Source organism: Ochotona curzoniae, unplaced genomic scaffold (assembly GCF_017591425.1).
Source record: "Ochotona curzoniae isolate NIBS_2020 unplaced genomic scaffold, NIBS_Ocur_1.0 contig_4792, whole genome shotgun sequence".
Taxonomy (NCBI): Eukaryota; Metazoa; Chordata; class Mammalia; order Lagomorpha; family Ochotonidae; genus Ochotona; species Ochotona curzoniae.
Genome location: NW_024466389.1, coordinates 13478949 through 13504017, shown reverse-complemented (window position 1 = coordinate 13504017; position 25069 = coordinate 13478949). Strand labels below are relative to the sequence as shown.

The window sequence follows — 25069 nt, the reverse complement described above, 5'->3', positions numbered from 1 at the left end:
TAAAAAGATTTTAGGAGCTATTTATTTTTATTTGAAATACATGTTTATAGAGAGAGAGGGAGAGACGGGGAAAGGTCTTCCATCTGCTGGTTTCCTCCCCAGAGGGCCACAATGGCCAGAACTGGACAGGTCCAAAACCAGAAGCCTGGAGCTTCTTCCAGGCCTCCCATGTGGGCTCAGAGGCCCAAGGATTTGGGCCATCTTTCATTGCTTTCTCAGGTACATTAGCAGCGAGGTAGATTGAAAATAAATACATATATTTATTTAAATATATAAAATAAATATATAAGCATGTAATATATATTATATAAAATGATATAAACATAATATATAAATATGTAAATATATTTTATATATTTATATAGTTGTGTGAATATATGCATATACGTTTTATATATACATATAATAATATAAATATAGTGATATGTAAATATATAAAATAAATATATATAAATAAAATAAATGTGTTTGAAAGGTAGTGTCAGAGACAGAAAGAGAAAGAAAGAGGTCTTCTGTTCTTTGTTCACTTCCCAAATGGTCACAATAGCCAGGACTGGACCAGGTTGAAGCCAAGAGCCTGGAACTCCATCTGGGTCTCCTACATGGAATAGCTGAGATCGAAGTGCCTGGGCCATCTCTGCTCCTTTCAGGCACATTAGCAAGGAGCTGCATTGGAGGTGGAGCAGCCAGGACTTGAACCAGTGCTCTGATGTGGGATGTGGGCATCCCAAGCAGTGACTTACCTGCAGCACAGCACACCTCCTCCTCCCCTCCTGCGCTCATGTATTACACTGTGCCCTGCACCCCCCGGAGCTCAGCATGAGTCTCATTATCTTCCCTGTTGTCAACATTGTTGTCAGCATTGGAACACACTGGCATTAGTGCTAGAGTTGAGATTGCCTCCATTCTGTTCCAAGATGGTATAGACTGCCCCTTAAAATTACATGTGCTGTATGGTGCCTTTGAGATAACACCCAGAACAGGTGTGGGGAGAAGAGGCCGACTGAAGCCAGGGGAGGGGCTAGAAGAATCAGAGGAATCAAGCACCAGTGTGTTCTTAGCACTGTGCTGAGCGCGTTGTTTTGCATGTGCTACGTTAGGGGATCCTTGTGATATTTTTTTGTGTGTGTTAATTTTATTTTCATCTCCATGCGTCCAGGTAGGGCTCAGAGAGGTTAAGTGGTATGTCCAAGGTTAGACAGCCAATAAAGCTGGAATTTGAACCTGGGCCTTTCGTATTATGCATCTACTCCTTAACTACTGCGCTGTATGTGCTTGCAGCTTGCTAGAAAGCTGTGCCAGGCATGGCTCTGAACTTGCTGGCATTCAAAGCCAACAGAAAAGCAATTGTTTCATGGTCATTTGGGTATGTCCTAGAATTCCTTACCACGCCCTGAGCTTGTGAAGAACCTCCCCGCGGCCTGTGTCGGCCAGGGCCTGGCACGTAGTCTGTAGGCCTTTGATGAATGCCTCCCAGCTGAATGAACACACAACTGAACACACAGAGCAAATGTGGTACAGTGTGGTTCTGACTGAATGCCTGCCCGGAGGGTCAAGCTGGGAGCTCAGCTGCTGGCATGCAAGTCCGCTGCAATCAGCAGAAGGATTCTTCGAGTCTCCAGCTAGACTAACCAGGTCTAACCAGCTTGTTGGCAACCAAGAACCCATTGGCTCAAACAACTGCAAATCCAAAGATATCTGGATATCAAGGAGACTGGACCCAGGAATTTATTAGGGTTCTCTCTTCATTGGTGTCACCTTCCAACTTTTCATATGCCTTGAAAAGGAAATTTCTCTGTTCCAGTAGAAAGAGAAGGGCCAGAGTCACTTGTCCATCCCTGATGGGGCTGAGAGAGCACATGGTAGGGCATGTGCAGATGGGCCAGGCCTGGCTCACTGTACCCTGCAGAGGAACAGGGAATGGACAGGCCCCTCAAACCGCATGGCCTGCAGGTAGGGTAGGAGTTGTTCAGAGAAATCCAGGGTGCAGTATGCAAAAAGTTAAACTGGATTCTAGGAAAGCAAAAGCCACTTGCCTAGGAGGTGTGGACTCTGAGGAGCCCCACAATAGCCTCAAACTTGTGGCTGAGAACTTGGAAACTTTGTAGCCTTCCTGTGTCAGGTCGGCATTGTTATCTTGGTACCTGGAAAGGAACATGCAGAGATTGTGATAATGGAGAATGGGAATCCCACAGAACAGGAAAGAGGATGCCAAGGGTCTCACCCCTATGCCCAAGACTCTGAAGGAGCTGAGAGATATCCCACTTCTTGGGCATCCACAGGCCACGCGCACTGGCTTCTTGAGCTTGGAGGAGGGGTGCTGCACAGGTGCAAAAAGGCCTGAGGAGGCTCTGCCCCTCACCTGTCGGGTCAAGCACACAGCTCCAGAGGAAGGCAAAGTCAGCCTGTAACCCCTGGGCTTGCCTCCGCAGGTGGCAGCTTACGGCGGGAAGCTGCGCTATACCCTCTCCTACATGGCTGGACCACAGGGCAGCCCACTCTCCGACCCTGACATCCAGATCACGGTGAGTGTTCAGACTCCTTGCCCAGCAGGCAGGAGGCGGAGAGAGCAGTCAGGCACTCTCAGTATGCTGGCCTTCCAGCACAACACATACATTTAGCCTGGCTTGGGCTGGAACTAGAGCGAGCCCTCCAGTTCCACTTGCCTGCTTGGACACCATGGCTGCTGGGAGGAGGGTCAGTGGGTGGGTGTCTGATTGCTTCGGGAGAGCGGGGAGCTGGGTATTACAGTCTGCGATGAGTGGTAGCGCCCCCCTCATCTCCCTGAACCCCTCTGTGATCATCTCAATCCCATTGGTGTCTTCCTAGGGCAACAACATCATGCTGGTGGCCTCTCAGCCCACGCTGCAGGGCCCAGGGAGGAAGAGCTACGAGATCATCTTCAGGGAGGTAAGAGGCACTGCCCCCCACCCCCGATTTAGAGTCTGACATTGACTCTGCCAGCCACAAGCCTTGCTCCCCCATCCTCCCTCTCAGCGCCAGGAAGGCAAGGCATTGAGGGCAGGGACTGCAGGAGCCTCACACACAGCCAAGTGCCCCTTACCCACTTTGGCCATTCCCTCCTCCTCCTCAACCCCACAGGAATTCTGGCGTCGGCCCGATGGACAGCCGGCCACTCGTGAGCACCTGCTGATGGCTTTGGCTGACCTGGATGAGATCCTGGTACGGGCCACGTTCTCCTCAGTGCCGCTGGCAGCCAGCATCAGTGCTGTGAGTCTTGAGGTCGCCCAGCCCGGGCCCTCTGACGGACCCCGGGCCCTGGAAGTGGAAGAATGCCACTGTCCCCCAGGCTACATGGGCCTGTCCTGCCAGGTGAGTATGTGGCTGGCTTGACCCCTCTACTCAGGCACAACTGGTCACGTGGCATGCCAAAGCCCATGATTCACAACTGGTTGCTCATACATTCCTCCTAACATCTCAGAGAGACATGCAATTATCTGCTTTAATGGATTGGAAAGGGAAAACTGAGATACTAAGGGATGGGTAACTCACCCCAGGAACTTATTTGAACCCAGATCTTGTGGGCACCAAGGCCTCGTATGTCCTAATCATGAAGCAGTACTGCCTCAGGATGGGCTATGTTCTCTAGAGGTTAAGATCCAACATGTGCCTTGTGCCCTCCGAAACAAACTAGAGAAGCAAATGGCCAGCCCCGAGCAAAGCATGAACATGTATAGAGAGACAGACATGGGGTAGGGGACCCTGGGGTCCAGCAGAGTTGGGCTGAGGCTGACAGAGATGGGCAGGCAAGGAAGGAAGCTGGAGTGGGAGGCTGGCATGAAGGGAAGGGCACGGGGGGCAGGGCTGAGGACAGGCACCCAACTGAAGTCAGGGAGAGGAAGCGTGACACAGCACATGCGCAGCAGGAAGTCCACGTCCCTGCTACTTTCCATCTGCTCACAGCCATGACCTCGAGAGGTCCCAGTCCAGCCCCAGCACATGAATTCTCATGTTCCTTGAAGTGAGGAAGGTGAACACGTCTTCAAGGAGGCAACACCACCCTTGGTGCACATGTGCTGCAGTGAAGTAGACAGGTTCCCAGGCCTGGCTTTGAAGTGGTGGCTAGGACAGCCTGGGGAGCAGGTGCTGCGGAGAAAGGCCTGGTTGCATGGCCTGTGATTGCTCATGCCCAGTGCGTGTAAACCTTCCTGGGTGTCACGTGCTCCAGTCTCTCTCTAATGAAGGGCATTGCAGGCCTAGGAATCTGCAGGGCTTCCTTCTGAGTCTGGGCCTCCCAGACCTGCTCTTTGCCTGTAGGCGTGGGGATTTTTAGGCAGGACTCTTGCTGCTGGAAGGAACTTCAGGGAATGGAAACCCAGGGATAGGGAGGCATCCTTCATTACAGGTGAAGTATGGTTTCACCAAATTCAGAGAAGGCAGAGCTATGTGGCAGGATGGGGGAGGCACTGCCCCTACTGTGAAGGGTTAAGGGAGCAAAGGGGAAAAATGAGGGCCTGGGGTTCTCAAGGAGGGCTCTGGTTGGTTGGCTGGACCTTGGATTTCCACAGCTGGGAGTCTAGATACCGAAGGGGATGCTTGAGGGAGAGGGATGAAGGGTCAGCTTACTGGGTGCTACTCCAGGGTCGGGCATGGAAATGAACCCTCTTCTTTTGCTGCCCAGGACTGTGCCCCTGGCTACACGCGCACCGAGAATGGCCTCTACCTCGGCCACTGCGAGCTGTGCGAATGCAATGGGCATTCGGACCTGTGCCACCCTGAGACCGGGGCCTGCTCGGTGAGTGCCAGCCAGGCTGGGGCAGGATCAAGAGGATTGCTGGGCCTGGGTGGGAGACCTGGTGCTAGAGCAGGGTGGACTTAGCAAAACAGGCCTGAATCTAGGACAGGATCATGGAACACAGCCTACGGGCGGGGCTGGAGCTGTGTATCAATGTCCTTTGTACAAAAACCAACATACCGACAAACATTTGGTTCTTACTGAAAAACTTCAGTTCTTTCTCGATGTTGGTCTCTTACCATCAAAGTGACACCAAGATAGAGGAGTCAGACCAGATAGATGCACCGAAAAGCAAATCAACTTCCTGCCTAGAGGGTGACACTGAAGTGTACACTTTCCAATTACGAATCAACCAAGGACTTACTAATCAGCCGTTTCCACTTAGCGATGCCTGCACACCTCCCCATAGCATTCTAGTGTTGTTTGGGTTTTGTTGTGATTTTTTTTTAACCTCTGGGCTTTTCAGAGTGTTGCAGTGCCCTCCTGGAGTCATGGTCAGGGGCTGGGTAGCTATCAGAACCACAGGCTCAAGCTGGAGCAAGCAGCATGCTATGTTCCCACAGCCGACCCAGGTCTCTTTGAAGGCGAATGTGTAACCTACACTGAAGCCTGTGTGTAGCTTGACTTTTCTTTAATATTGCAGGTTTCTAGGGAGAAAAGGGTCAGAATTATCATCATCATTCTTTTTCATAATTATTTGGATTTTTAAAAAAAATTTTATATTTATTACTTTTATTTGAGATGCAAGATAGGGAGCTTCCAGTCCCCAAATGCTGGCTGGGCCAAGCTAACACTAAGAGTTGGAACATCTTCCGGGTTTCCCACCTGGGTGGCAAGGACCCAAGTATGTGAGCTCTTGTCTGCTGCCCCTTGGGGTGTGCATTAGCAGACAGCTGGAATCCAGGCACTCAGAAAGGGGATGAGGGTACCTCCGCTGGTATACCAACCCCAAGTGGCCTTTCCTACTTACCCAGTTCCTCATTCATGAATGTTTATTTTGTTCCCACATCACATCAGTACACAGCCTTGTAATGAAGTCTTTGTCCCCTTCCACAGTTAGCTCTGTAAGGTAGATTCACATGCCTAGAATTGGTGGACCAAGAGGTTGCACTTGCAAGGTTTTATAGACCTGTTGCTGGAGGGCTGCAGTCTGATATACTTGTGCCTCACAGCAATGTCAGCACAACACTGCTGGGGAGTTCTGCGAGCTGTGTGCCCCTGGTTACTTTGGAGATGCCACAGCTGGGACACCAGAGGACTGCCAGCCCTGTGCCTGCCCACTCACCAATCCAGAGAACATGTAAGTGTCCTCGCTCTAGACCTGAGGGCCAGCTCCCATAGGGCAGCCAGGGAAAGATGGGCCCTGCTTTGAGTTTCAAATCAGAAGTGGGGGGAGAAGGGTGGAGGCTGGGGCTTCCTGTGGCCTGACCTTTGCCACCCCTTTCCCCTTTGCTCAGGTTCTCCCGTACCTGTGAGAGCCTTGGAGGCAACGGGTACCGCTGCACAGCCTGTGAGCCTGGCTACACTGGCCAGTACTGTGAGCAGTAAGTTTGCAGACAGCAGAGCAAAGGGACCTGGTGAATGGCAGACCCTTCAGGGGCCTCCAAACCCTCCTGTGCTGTGCTGTCCTCACTCTCATTTCACTGCGGAACCAGGAGCTCCCCCCTTCCCTCGGTGGGCCTCAGCCATGCCATCCCAAGCATGCTAATGCTCTCCCTTATTCTCCATTTTGGTCTCTAAGTCCTTCCAGAGACCTGAGCCTCCTCACCCCACACCAGAGGTTTCTGATTCCCCAAGTTCCTTGTGAAGCATTGGACCCCTGATGGTTTGACAGTACTGATCCTTCTTCCTCCTTGTAGGTGTGCCCCAGGTTATGTGGGTAACCCCAACGTGCAAGGGGGCCGCTGCCTGCCACAGAGTGAGTCGGGTGATGGGCAAGGTGGTTAGTCTGGGGAGTTTAGAGGACACGGTTCTGGGCCCTGGGGGAGTTGCTGCGGTCTTTGACACAAAAGAGCTGTTTGCAACGAAGTGTGGGCCAGGGCCCTCCAGGCTGAAAGGCCTCTACTGTCTCCCACCACAGCAGACCAAGCCCCACTGGTGGTCCAGGTCCACCCTGCTCGGAGCATCGTACCCCAGGGCAGCCCCCACTCCTTGCGGTGCCAGGTCAGTGGGAGCCCACCCCATTACTTCTACTGGTCCCGTGAAGATGGGCGGCCTGTACCCAGCAGCACCCAACAGCGACATCAAGGTACCCATGACCCCACACTTTTTGACTCCATGAATCACCCATGGGAGGGGAAGTCCTGCCCTTGTACATAGGGCTGGATGAGAAATGGGCAACACCTGTATCCATAAGCCCCCATCCGTTCCCTTCAGGCTCTGAGCTCCACTTCCCTAGCGTCCAGCCCTCCGACGCTGGGGTCTACATTTGCACCTGCCGTAGCCTTCACCATGTTAACACCAGCCGGGCAGAGCTACTGGTCACAGGTGAGTCCCTGCAGAAGCAGCCCCAAGAAGGGGGAATGTCTAGATTTGGGCTCCCAAAAAAGCAGAGTCAGATAAGGAACCGTGTGCGAGTAATTCAAGGAAGGCTCCAAAAACAAGAAGGAGAAAGTATCCAATAAAAGGGACATCATCAAGCAAGTTGCGCCATCAGCAGTCGTTGCCCAATGCAGCCAAGGACCCTAGGAGCCTGTGCAGAGCATGCACCTCAGTCACCCTACCCTCTGTTCAGGGAGGTGGGGGCTATGCATGCCAGCGCCCATCAGTCAGTGGCTGAGGCCTATGCCAGGAGTGGCAATTTCCCTGTGTGCACAGTGGGCTCAGAGGTCTGAGAAAGCCCTTCATGCAAGAACAGGAGCTGGCAGAAATCAGGCAGGCAGCCAGGTTGGCACTGTGGAGAGGTAAGGCACCTACAGCCCATGCCACCAGCAGGTCAAAGGAAGTCACAAATGTGGCCTGAATTTAATGAAGTTAGAAATGTGGGTGTGATATCTGCTTAGATATGTGAATCTGAAAAGTGGAGAGGAGACCCTTGCTGGAGAAGTGGGTCTCCAGAAAACTGTGTGGCTGGAAGCAAATAGGAGCCAGGACAGAGGCTAGGGAGCTCTCAGTGCATCTGTCCATCTGCAGAAGAACCGAGTGTATAGCTGGCGAGACGGGCAGAAGACAGGGCAGGGTGGCATCGAAGAAGTCAGAAGGGGGAACGGCTGCCAGGAGAGCTTGGCATCTCCCCAGCAGCCACTAGGCAGGAAGCTACGGGCAGAGAAAGAATCCCTGGAGCTGTGCCTTGAGAAAAGCAGCTGTCGACAGAGAGGGGTGGAGATCAGACAAGGAATGAATGGGCAGGCAGCAAGTGCAGAAAACTCCCTGGAGTTTTAGCTCAGAAGGGAGCCCAGAACATGGGCAGAGGCTGGGAGAGTGTGGGATCACAGGTTCATTTTCAGGAATGAGAAATCCCAGAACATGTGTTTCTGTGGAGTGGGTTCATGCCAGGAATCCCAGAACACACATGGCTTTGGGGTGGGATGATCCCAGGAAGGGAGAGAGGAGTTACAGGAGTCTGTGGGAGAGGGCCAGCCCTCAGAAGGGACAGTAGAAAGGACCTGTCCTCCAGGGACCAGGAAAAGAAAAAAGGGCAGATGTGGAAAGATGGGAACGCCTGTGAAAAGTCATTGCATTTTCTCAGCAAGAGCCGAGTTGACGCTATTGGCTGTGTGAGTGGAAGGGTGCAGTGCGTAGGGAATGGAGGAGCTGGGAGGAGTTGTGAAATAGTTGCTGGGGAGGCTCAGTGCTTGTACCAGATGGAGAACCCACTCAGAGCAAAGTGTGAAGAATTAGAAGCTTGTTCGTGGTCTGTTCTCAAGCCCTGGAGCCCACAGGCTCGTGGTGGGACCTTCTCCAACCACGTGGCGCTGGCTGCCCAGCACCAGCAGAGAGGAATGTGAGCTGTCGGGTTCAGCCAGGAGGAGGGAAGGAGGCAGCGGGGAGTGGACTGGCATCTAAGCTAGACTAGACAGAGTGATGCCCCAGAGAAGGTAATAGCCACAGGATGTGGACCTGGTTGGCTTCCTGTCCCCACAGAGGCTCCAAGCAAGCCCATCACAGTGACAGTGGAGGAGCAGCGAAGCCAGAGCGTGCGCCCTGGAGCTGATGTCACCTTCATCTGCACAGCCAAGAGCAAGGTGGGCAGGGCAGGCCGTGGAGCAGCACAGGGTCTGTGTCCCAGGATCTCTGGCCTTCCCTGTGATCTTCACTCTGTCTCCTTTGTCCTGCAGTCCCCAGCCTACACCCTAGTGTGGACCCGCCTGCACAATGGCAAGCTGCCCTCACGAGCCATGGATTTCAACGGCATCCTGACCATCCGTGGCGTGCAGCCAAGCGACGCGGGCACCTATGTGTGCACTGGCTCCAACATGTTCGCCATGGACCAGGGCACCGCCACACTGCATGTGCAGAGTAGGCCTCTCATCCTCCATGCCCACCAGGGCCCCATGTCTTCAGGCAGAGGATCTTTGCTGGATACCCAGAATCGCCAACCCCTAAACTAGGAAGCCCCAGTCCTTCCTAGACCTTGAGGAAGGACAGATGGTTTTCAGCAGTCCTGGGATATATGTGTTAGCTGGGAAGACAATAGCATGGGAACAAAGGGACAATAAGATAATCACACATGCGGAGGAGTACCAGAGTAGGAATTGACAAGGTGATGAGAAAGCAAGATGTAGATGGGAGGGCCTCTCTGAGGAAGTGATACCAAGCTGGACCAGAAGCGCAAGGCGTTGAGTCCATCAAAGGCCTAGCAGGGCAGGCCTTTGCTCCCAGCCAGAGCAGCACATGGGATGGCAGGAATGTGTTGGTGCCTTGGAGGAGCATCACCGCCAGCATGGCTGGAGTTGAGGGAAGAACTTGAAGTCGTAGGCAGAGGGGAGAGTGGAATCACTCTGGGAACTTGGATTTACTCCTAAAAATCCACAAGGAGCCATGAACAGCCATTTCTGGGGAAGTAGCAAGACTCCATTAGTGATACAGATGCTCCCGCTGGCCGCTGCTAGAGCAGCAAGGACTGGCCCCAGAAGGCTTGAAGGAATACAGAGAGCAGCAAACAAGGAAATTGTGGCCATGGGTCTGACCACACTTCCCTTCTCCTCCCTTCTCAGCCTCGGGCGCTTCAACTGCCCCCATGGTCTCCATCCACCCACCGCAGCTCACAGTGCAGCCCGGTCAGCTGGCCGAGTTCCGCTGCAGCGCCACTGGGAACCCCACACCAAACCTTGAATGGATAGGTGAGGAATGAACAGGAATGACATGGAGGGCCGGGCTTTCGCAGACCTGAGAAGGCAGAGGCTATGCACTCAGCATCCCCCAGAGGGCCAGAGCAGTGTCATTCCCCTGAGCACTGACTCTGTGTCCCCCCCCAGGAGGCCCTGGTGGCCAGCTCCCCCAGAAGGCCCAAGTCAGTGGCGGCATCCTGCGCCTGACGGCTGTCGAGCCCTCAGATCAGGCACCGTACCTATGCCGAGCCCACAACAGCGCTGGGCAGCACGTGGCCAGGGCTGTGCTCCATGTGCACGGTGAGTGGGCCAGGCTGGGAGAGGGCACAGCTGGGAGCCCGTGAGTGGCCAAACGGGTGTTCACACCACACACTTACAGGGGGGAGTGGACCTCGGGTCCAGGTGAGTCCAGAGAGGACCCAGGTGCATGAAGGCCACACTGTGAGGCTGTACTGCAGAGCTGCAGGAGTACCCAGTGCCACCATCACATGGAAGAAGGAAGGGGGCAGCCTGCCCCCTCAGGTGAGCCTGTCTAACCCCACCCCTAGGCCAACAGGTTTAGCAGCATCCTGACCGCCACTGCCTACCCTCTCCCCATCTCCTCTCTGGCTCCATGCACTTCCCAGGATGACAACCAACTCAAACCCTGCAGCCAGGCAGGAACCCATCAGCCTCTTTGTCAGCCCAGCTCCATCCTCTTTGGAGCACCACTGGGCCCTGACATGAGCTCCATGCCTACCTCTCACCTATGTGTCCCCACCTTCCTGGCTTGCTCACCCTTGCCAAGCAACCTCTGACTCCTCCCAATATGTGCAGGCCAGGTCTGAGCGCACGGACATTGCCACACTGCTCATCCCAGCCATCACTGCCGCCGACGCTGGCTTCTACCTCTGCGTGGCCACCAGCCCTGCAGGCACCGCACAGGCCCGCATCCAGGTTGTCGTCCTCACAGGTGCGGGGATCCCAGGAGTAGAGGGTACAGGGAGGGCACACTAAGGCACCTCAGACACCCACTTAACCCTCCTGTGTCCCCAGCTTCAGGTGACCACTCACCACCTCCGGTCAGGATCGAGTCCTCATCTCCTTCTGTGACTGAAGGGCAGACGCTTGACCTCAACTGCGTAGTGGCAGGTTCAGCCCATGCCCAGGTCACGTGGTACAGGAGAGGGAGCACCCTGCCCCCCCATGCACAGGTAGGAGGGTGCCCCAACCTGTGGCAGGAGCTGGGATGCAGGAGCTCTGGCAGGTCATGGCCTGTGCCCAGGAGGAGCCTCACACTGCCCCCACCCTCTCAGCCAGCGGGGCTGGGGCCACTTTTCCTCTCTCACCAGCATCTGGTGTGGGTGGCTCTGAACAGAGCTATGACTGTAGGCACCGTCGGCCCTGTCCTCACGCCTCTCTGTCTCACCTGGCGCAGGTGCATGGCTCGCGGCTGCGGCTTCTGCAGGTTTCACGTGCTGATTCAGGAGAATACGTGTGCCGAGTAGAGAATGGGGCAGGCCACAAGGAAGCCACCATCACCATCTCTGTCCTCCACAGCACCCACACGAGCCCCAACAATGTCCCAGGTAAGGAGGCTGGTGGGGCTGGAAAGGGCTAAGCCCAAGGGTCTCCTCATTGCTCCTAGGGAGGCCTCCTGTGGTCTGTCAGTGGCTTTGGATGAGAGGACCATCAACTGCCCTTGACCTTCCACTGCCTACTGTGGGCTAAGAGGGCTAGGCTGGGGACATCCCAAGCCCAGGTCTCTAACCAGTCTCTGAACCCCAGCTGCAGGCAGCACCCAGCCCATCCGCATCGAATCCTCCTCCTCCCATGTAGCTGAGGGGCAGACCTTGGATCTGAACTGTGTGGTGCCTGGGCAAGCCCATGCTCAGGTCACATGGTATAGGCGTGGGGGCAGCCTCCCCACCCGGCACCAGGTACAGTAGCCCCTCAAAGCCAGTTTGCTGGAGGGGTTGGCCAGGGCTGTGTTGACCCCCTCCTTATCAACACACCCCAATGTCCCACAGACCCATGGCTCGCTGCTGCGACTACACCAGGTGTCTCCCGCTGACTCGGGCGAGTACGTGTGCCGCGTAGTCCTCGGCTCTGAACCCCTGGAGACCTCTGTCCGGGTCTCCATCGAGGCCTCTGGCTCTGTCCCTGGTGAGTGACTCCTGACACCACAGACAGCTGAAGGAGGCTAAAAGCCTTCCAGGGCTGAAACCCAGGCAGCTGGGGAAGATGGCTCATGTTAGTACTGGCTACCAACCCTGCCCTGCAGTTTCCCTATGTCTGAGACAAGAATCCTTGTCTTTGCATCACACATGTCATTGGCCACACCACTCCACATGTTGCCACACCTACCTCTGGGTCTCAAGCCTCAACTGTCCTTGCCTGCCTCACGCCCTGACCCTCCCACGCCCATACAAAGCCTTCTCAGATCCTCCATTAGGGTCTCTGAACTGAGGGCCTCAAGCCCAGGCCACCAAATACCCCCAGACCTGGGCCCGGCCTTGGAGCCCAGGTGAGGCAGTTTCTGCTCTCTCCTGGGGAGCATCTTCTACCTGGGCCCCTGTTCCCACAGCCCCAGGACCTGTCCCACCCGTCAGGATTGAGTCCTCCTCCTCCACGGTGGCTGAGGGACAGACTCTTGATCTGAGCTGTGTGGTGGCAGGGCAGGCCCATGCCCCAGTCACATGGTACAAGCGTGGGGGCAGCCTCCCTGCCCGGCACCAGGTACACCTCCCCAGGAAGGTGGGAGGGAACAGAGTACAGTTGGTGTTGGGGGTTCTGGATCCTGGGCTTGGGGGCTGGTGATTGTTGGCTCAGGGCAACAGAGGACCTCTGCTTGGCTACAGAAAGCCCCGCACTCACACCACTGCCCTCCACTGCCCAGGTCCGCGGCTCGCGCCTATACATCTTCCAGATCTCACCCGCTGATGCAGGGGAGTATGTGTGCCGTGCCAGCAATGGTGTGGAGGCCTCCATCACTGTCAGAGTAACCAGGACACGGGCGCCCATCAATGTCAACTGTGAGTGGGGTTGGGTAGAGGCCCAGGTTGGGCTGGGGGTGCTTTAGAGAGCTAAAGTAACCAGTGACCATCTCATCCCCCAGCCTCTGGTGGAACCCAGCCCATCCACATCGAATCCTCCTCCTCCCACGTAGCTGAGGGGCAGACCCTGGATCTGAACTGTGTGGTACCTGGACAAGCCCATGCTCAGGTCACATGGCATCGGCGTGGGGGCAACCTCCCTGCCCGGCATCAGGTGTGGAGCTGAAGGGTATACATGGGGCAAGAAGCAGGAGGGGGAGGTCCCTGGATTGTGAAGGAACTAGGGATTTCCAAAGGGAGACCTTGGACCCTGGGCCAAGTTCCCCACTAACTAGTTCGTCATCTTGAACAGGATGCCTAACCTCTATGTGCCATAATTACAGCATCTGTGGAACAGTAATATGTGTAATAGTCCTAGCTTTTTAGGATTCTCTTAAAGATGAGGGTAATTAATGCACATGTAAAGTACAGAGAGACCAGCTCACGGGGAGGACCAGGAACTATAATTGCTACCACAACACCAGCAGCTGTCGTTATCGCTCTGTCATGTGCATCTTAGAACCATTACAAGATGCACCATTATTCTGGTAGCTGAGGAATGAGAGAAGCTCCCATAGATAGCGGTCAGCTCCCTCGTTTTAGCTCTTGATTGCAGGGGGCTACAGGTGTGTCTTAGTACGGATTGGGAGTGAGCTGGGACCAGAGCTCTTTCCCCACCACTAGGCAGGATAGAAAACCTGAACCCCCCGCTGATAGCCAGCCACAGGGGTCAGAGGGTAAGCGGGGCTGCAGGTGGCAGGGTCCCACAAGGGCTCCTTCTGACCTCCCCTCACTCTGGCCAGACCCACGGCTCGCTGCTGCGGCTGCACCAAGTGTCCCCTGCTGACTCGGGCGAGTATGTGTGCCGTGTGGTGGGTGGCTCCGTGCCCTTGGAGTCCTCCGTCCTAGTCACCATTGAGCCAGAGAGCTCTGTGCCTGGTGAGTGCTGTTGCAAGCCAGTAGAGGGCTGGGGTCCCACCCTGGGAAGCTCCCCACACCAGCCACACTCACGGTTCCTCACCTCCCTGCCCTGTGTTTCCAGCACTCGGAGTTACCCCCCCAGTCCGGATTGAGTCATCATCTTCCCATGTGGCTGAAGGACAGACACTGGATCTGAACTGCCTCGTTGCTGGGCAGGCCCATGCCCAGATCACGTGGCATAAGCGTGGGGGCAGCCTCCCTGCCCAACATCAGGTAGGAGCTGGGGAGCCAAGGAGGGGCCCAACAGTAGGTATTTGTGGGGTCACACACTGGGGTGTGAAGGAGCTTTGGTCCCAGCCCCACTCCAGTCACTTGCTTTCCCTAATTCTCAATCCCACATCTGTCAGACATGCTCGCTTACCCTACACACATCTGCATTTGCTGGTTCACATTGCTGGTCCCCAACTTTTTCTAAGTCTTAGCAGTCCTGGCTAGGTAAGGTTGAAGGCTGTACCTGTCCTCACACTGAGGGAGAGGAACTAAGAGATCAGCTCCCAGATGAGCCGGAGGGGCCAGGAAGAGGAACAGGAGGCTGGCCGTGAGTCCTGGGGCCAGGCTCAGATCCTGCCTCCTCCCTCCCACCCATGTCAGGTGCATGGCTCGAGGTTGCGGCTGCCCCAGGTGACCCCAGCCGACTCTGGGGAGTACGTGTGTCGTGTGGTCAGCAGCTCAGGCACCCAGGAAGCCTCAGTCCTTGTCACCATCCAGCAACGCCCGGGACCCTCCCACCGTGAGTGTCTCAGGGTCAGGGCTCCTGGTAAATGGCCTTAGGGTTCAACCCCAGCGGCTTCCATACCCTACCTTCCTTTCATCTCACCCTCTCAGCCCAGGCTGTGGTGTATCCCGTTCGCATTGAGTCTTCATCCACTTCACTGGCCAATGGCCATACTCTGGACCTCAACTGCATAGTTGCCAGTCAAGCCCCCCATACCATCACCTGGTACAAGCGTGGAGGCAGCTTACCCAGTCGGCATCAGGTACAGAGCCAGCAGACTGGTGGCCAGTGGGGGAATGGGTTGTAAAACAGAGTGTACCTGACCTGACTAGCAAGCTAAAGGGCTTTCAGAGTCTCTAAGTGTGCTCATTCAGTCATTCGGCAAACATAGAACATCCTTGCTGGGTGGGTCTGGACAGGTGCTAGGCTACTGAGATGCATGCTACTGACCTCAACCAGGTGCACCTGCTTACTCAACTTGCCTGCTTGGGCCAAGTCCTGGCCCTCACACTGCGGGTCCCAGTGGAAGATGAGTGTCTATGCTCAGGTTCTTTGCGGTCCAGAGGGAGGCAGATTTGGCAGATGACAGTGCCACACAGGGCACCTTAGCCACTTCAGGCAGGGACTCAGCATGCTTTGTGGAGGGGCTAAGTGAGAAAAGCATCTGGAGGCCATGTCCGCCAGCCAGGGCCAGGCCACACACTAGCTGGGAGCCCCAGGCCCGGCCCCAGGCAGCACAAGGGGCTCCTGGGGTACAGGAGGCGGCAGCAGCAGAGTCTATGATGGAGAGGTGCCCCTACCCCTGGTATTCACTGACCCCTGTTCCCTCCAGATTGTGGGCTCCCGGCTACGGATCCCTCAGGTGACCCCCGCAGACTCTGGCGAGTATGTGTGCCACGTCAGCAACGGCATCGGTTCCCAGGAGACTTCCCTCATTGTCACCATTCAGGGCAGTGGCACCTCCCGTGGTGAGTGCAGAGAGCAGGGGGCAGGGGAGGCAGGGAGGTCCCCGGGGCAGTTTCTCTTCTGACACTGGCTGTGTGGCCCACACCCCTCTATCCCCAGTGCCCAGTGTCTCCCCACCAATCAGGATCGAGTCCTCGTCCCCCACTGTAGTTGAAGGACAGACCTTGGATCTGAACTGTGTGGTCGCCGGGCAGTCCCAGGCCACCATCACGTGGTACAAGCGTGGAGGCAGCCTGCCCTCCCAACACCAGGTACAGAGTGGGGCCGAGGCAGCAGGGTGGCCAGTGCAGGGAGCAGCCCTGCAGGCTCCCTCTCTCATGCCCTGGACACCCCAGCAACCTGGGGCCCTAAGGAAACAGAAGGCATCTCAGTGAGTCTGACAAAGGAGTCCAGAGCCAGCTGGTGACCTGTGACTCCTTGTTCTCTCCCCATCTCCCATATCTGCACCCCCAGACCCACGGTTCCCACCTGCGTTTGCACCAGATGTCCGTGGCCGACTCAGGAGAGTACGTGTGTCGGGCCAACAACAACATCGATGCCCAGGAGGCCTCCATCATGGTCTCAGTCTCCCCCAGACCCAGCAACCCCTCTGGTGAGTCTGATAGAGTAAAAAAAGGAGCATTGCATCTCCATGAGTCTCGAGGGGTACAAGAGTTACTGCACGTATGGTGCCTTGGTTAGCCAGTGCCTGGCATACTGCAAATGCTGCCTATAGCGAATCTTGGTTGTTACTCTGGGGCATGGGAATTTCTGTGGCTGTGCTACCATGACCCAGTTCCCAGATCGGACTGCCACCAAGCCCTGACTCACTTGTCTTGCTTCTCCAGCCCCTGGCGGTGCTGCACCCATCAGAATTGAGTCCTCCTCCTCCCATGTGGCCGAAGGGCAGACATTGGATCTGAACTGTGTGGTCCCTGGTCAGGCTCATGCCCAGGTTACTTGGTATAAACGTGGAGGCAGCCTCCCCACCCACCATCAGGTAAGCATGTGGCTGGTCAGAAGTGGTGGGAGGGTCACGGGTGTGGCCTGGTAGCAGCCCTTGTTGGATGCCAAGCCCACCTGCATCAGAAGTCAGCCCCCTGACCCAGGCCTGCAAGAGTCCTACGTCAGCATCTTATTTTGTCCCCTCTCTCCCTGTCCTGGCCCTTCTCAGACCCATGGCTCAACTCTCCGGCTATACCAGGTGTCCCCAGCCGACTCGGGCCAGTATGTGTGCCGCGTGCTGGGCACTTCTGGCCCCTTGGAGGCCTCAGTCCTGGTCACCATCGAGGCCTCTGATGCTGGTGCCGTCCGTGTCCCTGGTGAGGGTCTCTGCATGGGGCTGGGAGGCTGGTAGTGGGGCAGAGAGCCTGGCAGGCCGAGTCCCAGAGGCTGCTGCCCCTCAGGCCCTGCCCAGGCCTTGGTCCTAGACTGAGCAGCCAGGTCAGGGTGAAAGAGCTCAGTGTATCTGATATCTGACGACTAGAGTCCAAGCCCTCTCTCTACACGTGGAGCTGTCTGTGTTCTTCACTCCACACAATCCCAGTTTGGGGAGTACTGGTGCTCCCAATGCAGGAGACTGGCACCGAGTGCTGGAGGAGGTGATGGTGGGGCAAGGGAGAGCATCTGCTGCCACCCCCAGGCTAGCTCAGCTGGTCCAGGCTTCAGTGGAATGCAGCCGGTCCCCGGGAGGCCTGCACATCTGGGCACACCAGCAAGGCTTGAGGCACAGCCTGGGAGTCCCAGCTCACAATCTCCCTGTGCCTCAGCCCAAGGTGGAACCCCGCCCATCCGCATCGAGACATCCTCTTCCCGTGTGGCTGAAGGGCAGACCTTGGATCTGAGCTGTGTGGTGCCTGGGCAGGCCCATGCCCAGGTCACGTGGCATCGGCGTGGGGGCAGCCTCCCCGCCCAGCACCAGGTAAGAGGCAGGAGACCTGCCCAAATCCATCCCCAAAGGGAAGGAAGGGGACACAGGGAGAGAACCCCACCATGGGGGCTGAGAGATGAAGCAAGAGATCCCTGGTATCAGAGGGCAGGCACAGACCAGACACGCAGGGCTTCCACGTGTGCCAGAGCCAAGGTGCAGAAAAAAAATGAGACACCTCTTGCCCAAGACCCTTGACTTGCTCCTACCAGAAACCAAAAAACTGGCACATTGAGCATTTAATGTCTGAGTATATAGCTTGTGCTGCTGCGTGAGACAGTCCTGGGCTACTGGGACCATAGGACTTGGCTGCCCTCCTCACTCTCACCTCCACTTGGCCAGGTTCACGGCCACACTCTGAGACTGAACCAGGTGTCCCCTGCTGACTCCGGCGAGTACACCTGCCGAGTGGTCGGCAGCTCAGGTGTCCTGGAGGCCTCTGTCCTGGTCTCCATCGAGCCTGCCAGCCCAGCCCCGATTCCTGGTGAGTGACATGGAGCTGCGGGCACAGACTTGGGGCCCCCTCCTGGCCCTGCTCCTCCCTGCTGCCCCAGTAGGACTTGTCTTTTTTCCTAAATCTCTGGAAAAAAAATATTTGAAAGGAAAGTGATAGAGCAAGAGAGAGACAGAGAGAACAAAAACTGATTTCATTTGCTGATTCATTTTCCAAATGACCCTAGCACCCAGGGCTAGGTCATTACAGGAAACTGAATCAGAAGCACTGAGTATCCAACATGCCAGTATGGAATGGGGCATACCAGGTCGCAAGTTAACCCCCTTTACCACCATATACACCCCGGTGTTGCTTGGGGCAAAGGATCAAGCCAGCCTGGATGCTCACAGATATATAACCAAAGCCCTCGTGAGTTTCCTGTGTGTCTCCAGTCCCTGGTGGCCTCCCTGCCCTTCCCCTCCACCAGTGGGAGCCTGGTCCTTGGTCTCAGTGACTTCTGAGCCCCCAGAAAATGGAGACTTTTCAGGTCCTGTGGCAGCCACCCTGAAACTGCTATATCTCCAGTGCCACCGCCTAAGGTGGGCTCTCTGACCCACCCTTGTACCCACAGCTCCAGGACTGGCCCAGCCCATCTACATTGAGGCCTCCTCCTCCCATGTAGCCGAAGGGCAGACCCTGGATCTGAACTGCGTGGTACCCGGGCAGGCCCATGCCCAGGTTACGTGGTACAAGCGTGGGGGCAGCCTCCCTGCCCAGCACCAGGTACAGGGGCCAGGATGGGGATGATTCCAGAGCAGACCCAGTTCGCCGTGCAGCTGCCCCAGTGCTCATGCAAACAGAGGGACACGTGGTTTGCCAGCCTGGAAGCTGAGAGGCCTGAGTTTTCTCCTCACTGTGCTGGCAAAGTACTTTCCTGTGTCTTACTCCCTGCCCTCCCACTCCCACCCACCTCCACCCGTAGCCCCGGGAGAAGCTCTGGGAATTTGGGAATGAATCAGTTCATAGCCCCAGCAGCTGGAGCCCTGAGCTTCTAAGCCCTTTGGAACATCTTGGGTCCTGGCACAGCTGGGCTTGGGAACTTGCCTGCCTCAAGGCTCTCAGCCCTGAGGATTCCCTCCTCCCCACCTCGACAGACTCATGGCTCCATTCTGAGGCTTCACCATGTCTCCCCTGCTGACTCGGGCGAGTACGTGTGCCGTGTGGCAGGCAGCTCAGGCCCTGAGCAGGAGGCTTCCTTCACAGTCACTGTCCCACCCAGCGAGGGGTCTTCTTACCGTGAGTATGGGGGCTGCCATGGGCAGGACAAGGAAGGGAGGACCCTGAGTGGAGCCAGCCCACTCCTGCTGAACTGAACCCTCTGCCTCGTTGGCCCCAGGCCTCAGGAGCCCAGTCATCTCTATTGACCCACCCAGCAGCACCGTGCAGCAGGGCCAAGATGCCAGCTTCAAGTGCCTCATCCACGATGGGGCCACCCCCATCAACCTGGAGTGGAAGACACGGAACCAAGAGCTGGAAGGTGAGTCAGGCAGGTGGATGGGCCAGAGGCATGCAAAGGGGAGGTCCAAGGTGGCACGCGAGGCCAGGGGTGAGGGAAGTGCCACAAATTACTCAGTGGCCCTCCTGGGACATCAGTGTCCCCATATCTGTACAGTGAGGCGCTGGACCCAGACATCTCCAAGGACCCCTTCCTCTTCTGCCCTCTGTGACTCTAAGCTGAATGCTGCCAGGCCAAAGGGACCAGGAGTGTGGGCTGAGAGGTGTGGGTTGACAGTGCCAAGGCCCTCACTCACCCCCACCCCACTGCCCCTCAACAGACAATGTCCGTATCAGCCCCAACGGCTCAGTCATCACCATCGTGGGCACCCGGCCCAGCAACCATGGGGCCTACCGCTGCGTGGCCTCCAATGCCTACGGTGTGGCCCAAAGTGTCGTGAACCTCAATGTGCACGGTGAGCAACCCAGGGCTTTGTCTTCCTGTGCCAACCCTGATTCTCAGTTCAGAACTTACAGGTTCAAATCCCACCTCTGCCACAGATCCTCTCTCAGGCATTTCCCTTCCCTGAGCCTCAGTGTTCTCATCAGTGTAATGGGCAGACGGTGGCTAGGCTGGGGCCTGCGCCAGCCCTCATGATCAGCAGAGCCCTGCCAGTGTGTTGATGGCTGTCATTCCTCTGGGCAGGGCCCCCGACAGTGTCTGTGCTCCCTGAGGGCTCCGTGCGTGTGAAGGCAGGCAAGGATGTCACCCTGGAGTGTGTCAGCAGTGGGGAGCCCCGCTCCGCCCCTCGCTGGACCCGGGTAGGCTACCCTGCCAGGCTGGATCCATGGACGCTTGGGATGGTGGACAGCCACGCAGTGCTCAAGGTGAGGCCATCTCTGGGTGTAAGGTTTAGCCTGGGACCTAGGCTTGGGCAAGGGCTTCGGAAAGGTGTGAGGGAAGGCAGGTGAGTGTGAATGGATGAAGAAGGCAAGGGGTGGTGTCAGTGACAGGGGAGAGGGAAGAGACAGAAGGGAAGGAAGAGCAAATGGATGGGTGGGCTGTCACAGGATGAGACTTGAGCAGCCAGATGGGACAGCTGAGCCCAAGCGAAGGGGAAAGGGGTAAAGCCAGACCAGAGAGCAGCAGCATCCAAGTCTCAGCTCAGCTGCTGAGCAAGTGTGGCTTCTTCCTTCCAGATTTCATCAGTGAAGCCATCAGATGCAGGCACCTATGTGTGCCTAGCTCAGAATGCACTGGGCACAGCACAGAAGCAAGTGGAAGTGATTGTGGACATGGGCACCGTAGCCCCAGGCGCCCCCCAGGCCCAGGTGGAAGAAGTGGAGCTGACCGTGGAGGCTGGACACACGGCCACCTTGCGCTGCTCAGCCTCAGGTGTGGGGAGGGGCAGGCCACTAGCCAGCAGAGCAGTGGTGCCTGAGGCCTGAGTTAAAGACCTGAAGATTGCACCATGCCCACTGGAATCTCCCAGTAATGGCTGCACCCACTTGGTGGCTTCCCCACAGAGTGACAAGACCATCCAGTACCCTTCCACCCCTACCTGGGACATGGTCCCTGGGGCAGCCCACCAACCTCTGCCCTCTCCCTCTGTCTGGCACAGGCAGCCCCACGCCCACCATCCACTGGTCCAAGCTACGTGCCCCACTGCCCTGGCAGCACCGGCTGGAAGGCAACACCCTGATCATCCCCAGGGTCGCCCAGCAAGACTCGGGCCAGTACATCTGCAATGCCACCAGCCCTCTGGGGCACTCTGAGGCTACTGTTGTCTTGCATGTGGAGAGTAAGCTACCTGTCCCGTCCATGGCTGCCCTCTCTGCACCCTACCAGAGCACACCCTGGACAGAATCCCCAGAACCTGCCCAGTCCACTGGCTACTTGCCTTACTGGGACCTTTACTCTCCCCAACCCCAGTCCCCTGCGCCCACTGTCCCCCTTCCCTGGTGCTTTTCCAGATCCCTGCTGCCCTCTGCCCATCCTCACCCTTACCCCCTGTATCCCCCCCACCCCAGATCCACCATATGCCACCATAGTCCCAGAACATGCCTCAGTGCGGGCAGGAGAGACGGTGCAGCTACAGTGCCTGGCACATGGCACTCCACCACTCACCTTCCAGTGGAGCCGCGTGGGCAGCAGCCTCCCCGGGCGGGCGACTGTCAGTAAGGAGCGGCTGCACATTGAGCCCGCAGCCCCTGAGGACTCAGGCCGCTACCGCTGCCAAGTCTCCAACAAGGTGGGCTTAGCCGAGGCCTTCGTCCAGGTACTTGTGCAAGGTAAGTAGCCCTAGCTCAGGCTGGACAGGAGCAATCAACTTTCCCTCATCCCTTCCATACCCCAGCACAGATACCTAGCGATCCACACTTGGGGTAGAGAGACCACTTTGCCCTCTGCCCTGTTCTCCAAGGCCCAAACTGGGCTTGCCTCTTCCAGGAAGACCCCATTTTCCCCAATTTATTTGTTCTCAGCCCCTCTTACTGCCACTTCCCTCCCTTGACACACTTTTATCTGCCAGAGGAGGCTCTTAGTATATCAACCTGCCCTACCTGCTGTATGACAAGGACAGGGCTGGACCCACTCATCCCAGCAGCCCAGCTCACCCACTCCAGGGCCCCAGGACAGGCCTGGCAAATGCCTGATGGACAATAGTGCATGAGGGGCAGACAGCATGTCCAGGGCTTTGGTGCATCTCTAGAGAATCCAGCATCTCTCTGGTCTCCTCTGGTGCAAAGAGAGGCAAGAACTGTTGGGCCCAACAAATCCTACAACCCACCGGTCAAGCATCTAAGTCAGAAAGAGCTGACTTCCAAGCTTGGTTACTTGTTCACTGTGCACCCTCAGTCAAGGCATTTAGTCTCTATGCACCTCAGTTTCTTCATCTGCAAAGTGAAGTGGAGAGACCAGTGTCTCCATGCAGGCTGAGTTAGATCCATAGACAGGAAACCTGCAGCCCGCCAGAGGTACCAGGTACATGGTAATTGCGCTCACTACCCCTTCTTCATCCATCCCCCAAGGCTCGGCATCCCGGGCTCACTGACTGCAAACAGCGTGGTCTTTGCTGACCTTCCTTAGAAAGGCCAGAGTCCTGCCTGCTCTCCCTACCCAAAGGCCAGCCACTGTGGAAGCAGAGCCCAGCACCTGTGGGCCCTCATGCCTGTTCACTGCATATGGGACCCAATGACTGGATGGACCCCTGAACTGTCTGTCTCTGGTCAGAGGTTACCAGGACAAGAATGCCCCTTGAGTGTGGGGCTGGTGGTTTCCTGAGCCTGGGGAAGGCAGGGCCCAGCATGTCAGAGATGTGACATACATCTACATGCAGAATCTTATATGTCCCCCTCCCCAGGCTCCTCCAGCACACTCCCTGACACTGCCATCTCAGCCAGAGCCCCACCCACCGTGCAGATCACACCTCAGCAGGAGACCAAGAGCATCGGGGCCAGCGTCGAGTTCCACTGTGCCGTGCCCAGCGACCAGGGTACCCAGCTCCGCTGGATCAAGGAAGGGGGCCAGCTACCTCCTGGCCACAGCGTGCAGGATGGGGTGCTGCGGTGAGTAAGGGTGCGGTCAGGACTAGACTCTGCCCATAGCTGATGGGTGGAACAGAGTTAGAGCACCTGCCCCGAGGAGCCTCCACATGAAGCACTGTCCTTGGGCAAGTAACTTGACCTCTGGGAACCTCTGTTTTCCCAGCTGTACAGTGGGTTAAGTAAGACTTAAATAAGTTTGTGGAAGACACTAATCACAGTGCTTAGACATCCTTCCAAAAACAGAGGCTCATATTCCTTCTACTGTTAGTGGGAGGAAGAAAACAGCTCTGGGGTGAGATGCCCACAGACACCCCAGGTTTCGGCTCTGCTACTTGATAACTGTGATCTTGAACACAGGGTCTTCATCTAAAGCAGCTGTGAAGCCCCCTGCATGCCTCCTGTGGTTATCGGGAGAGCAGAACTTGACTCAGGGTGCTAACCCACATCAGCTCTTACCTCCCACAAGGCTGCCAAACAGGACTCGGTTGTGCTCACACCCTAACATTTTTCTTCCCCTTCACAGAATCCAGAACTTAGACCAGAGCTGCCAAGGGACATATGTCTGCCAGGCCCATGGACCTTGGGGACAAGCCCAGGCCAGTGCCCAGCTGGTTGTCCAAGGTAAGAGGGAGGCTTCAGGTCCCTGCGAAGAGCAAGGGACAGAGCTAAGGAGAATGGAGTGTAGGCAGCCTCCTAGGCAGAAAACGCTTGTGTTTCACTCTGCTGTGTCTAGTGCAAAGTGAGGAGCTTAATAACGTTGTGAGGGAGGCAGGTGTCATGGTGGATGCCCAGCCTCACTGGTGAAGAATCCACACTGGTGGATACATGAGTAAGTGGATGAATAAACAAAAAAAACAAGCAGGTTTGTGTGTCCATGAGTGGCTTCATGGAAAAGAAAAGCAGGTGAGGATAAGAACCAGTGCCAGCACAGCAGGGGTCAGTCGCCTGTGGGCTAACCTGCCGGCCCTCTACCTCACTCCTCCCCAGCCCTACCCTCTGTGCTTATCAACATCCGGACCTCCGTGCAGACCGTGGTGGTCGGCCACTCTGTGGAGTTCGAGTGCCTGGCACTGGGTGACCCCAAACCTCAGGTGACGTGGAGCAAAGTTGGAGGGCGCCTGCGGCCTGGCATCTTGCAGAGCGGGAATGTCATCAAGATCCCCCACGTGGAGCTGGCCGACGCTGGGCAGTACCGCTGCACTGCCACCAACGGCGCTGGCACCACACAGTCCCATGTGCTGCTGCTCGTGCAAGGTGACTGGGAATACGGGGAGCAAGACTGGGGTGGGGGCCCTCATGCCATTTCTCCTCCTGTCTACTCTCTGGGGAGATTTTCTGCGTGTGTTTAGGGAAAGCTGGAACCCGTAGGGAAGGAGCTGTGCTGCAGGGCACTGTGGGGGGAAGTCACATACAGTCCTCACCTGCAGGTAGTGATGGAGAGCCCCTTCAGCCAGTCTGGTGATACAGACATAACAGGAACACAAGGCAGATAGATGCCGTGCCGACAAAAGCTGTGGTTTCTCATGCTTCATCCCCATGCCTGCTCCCCCACACAGCCCATGTGCTCCCTTCTCAGGGCCCCAGAGCACTGCACAAGTTTCTCCCCAAACATGTTGAAAAGGTGTCAGGCAGACCAGATCCTGAGCCCTGACTCTGCCCAGTTCCCTCCGTGTAGCCAGGAGCAAGCAACTGCTTCTCCACACTGACCCGCAATTTCCTCATCTGTGAAATGGGGCACAGTGCTGGACCCAGGCTGGACATACAAGGGGTTGGCCATCGTCATGTTGGTGGTTTGTGTCTCCTTCCCCTCCAGCCTTGCCCCAGATCTCAACACCCCCAGAAGTCCGTGTACCTGCTGGCTCTGCGGCTGTCTTCCCCTGCATGGCCTCGGGCTACCCCACACCTGACATCACCTGGAGCAAGGTAAG

The 25069-nt window shown here is 56.5% G+C and overlaps 1 protein-coding gene across 1 annotated transcript in view; it reads left to right on the top strand.

Moving 5' to 3' along the window:
- HSPG2 (heparan sulfate proteoglycan 2) overlaps positions 1-25069 on the top strand; it is a 60960-nt gene that overhangs the window by 27176 nt on the left and 8715 nt on the right. Inside the window, exons 33-77 of the mRNA XM_040987631.1 lie at positions 2433-2525; positions 2830-2910; positions 3103-3333; positions 4643-4756; positions 5929-6056; positions 6214-6300; positions 6616-6674; positions 6840-7004; positions 7133-7243; positions 8840-8940; positions 9034-9214; positions 9913-10038; positions 10174-10326; positions 10406-10548; positions 10843-10978; positions 11062-11219; positions 11444-11594; positions 11794-11945; positions 12036-12171; positions 12593-12744; positions 12905-13049; positions 13124-13275; positions 13904-14039; positions 14143-14294; positions 14673-14811; positions 14907-15058; positions 15629-15764; positions 15862-16013; positions 16216-16354; positions 16590-16741; positions 16916-17069; positions 17517-17662; positions 18011-18152; positions 18733-18884; positions 19256-19397; positions 19498-19638; positions 19937-20071; positions 20302-20483; positions 20796-20991; positions 21218-21397; positions 21627-21887; positions 22958-23162; positions 23665-23762; positions 24129-24395; positions 24955-25064. Of these exons, the coding sequence (XP_040843565.1) occupies positions 2433-2525; positions 2830-2910; positions 3103-3333; positions 4643-4756; positions 5929-6056; positions 6214-6300; positions 6616-6674; positions 6840-7004; positions 7133-7243; positions 8840-8940; positions 9034-9214; positions 9913-10038; positions 10174-10326; positions 10406-10548; positions 10843-10978; positions 11062-11219; positions 11444-11594; positions 11794-11945; positions 12036-12171; positions 12593-12744; positions 12905-13049; positions 13124-13275; positions 13904-14039; positions 14143-14294; positions 14673-14811; positions 14907-15058; positions 15629-15764; positions 15862-16013; positions 16216-16354; positions 16590-16741; positions 16916-17069; positions 17517-17662; positions 18011-18152; positions 18733-18884; positions 19256-19397; positions 19498-19638; positions 19937-20071; positions 20302-20483; positions 20796-20991; positions 21218-21397; positions 21627-21887; positions 22958-23162; positions 23665-23762; positions 24129-24395; positions 24955-25064 (6624 nt within the window). The remainder of the gene's footprint in view (positions 1-2432; positions 2526-2829; positions 2911-3102; positions 3334-4642; positions 4757-5928; positions 6057-6213; positions 6301-6615; positions 6675-6839; positions 7005-7132; positions 7244-8839; positions 8941-9033; positions 9215-9912; positions 10039-10173; positions 10327-10405; positions 10549-10842; positions 10979-11061; positions 11220-11443; positions 11595-11793; positions 11946-12035; positions 12172-12592; positions 12745-12904; positions 13050-13123; positions 13276-13903; positions 14040-14142; positions 14295-14672; positions 14812-14906; positions 15059-15628; positions 15765-15861; positions 16014-16215; positions 16355-16589; positions 16742-16915; positions 17070-17516; positions 17663-18010; positions 18153-18732; positions 18885-19255; positions 19398-19497; positions 19639-19936; positions 20072-20301; positions 20484-20795; positions 20992-21217; positions 21398-21626; positions 21888-22957; positions 23163-23664; positions 23763-24128; positions 24396-24954; positions 25065-25069) is intronic.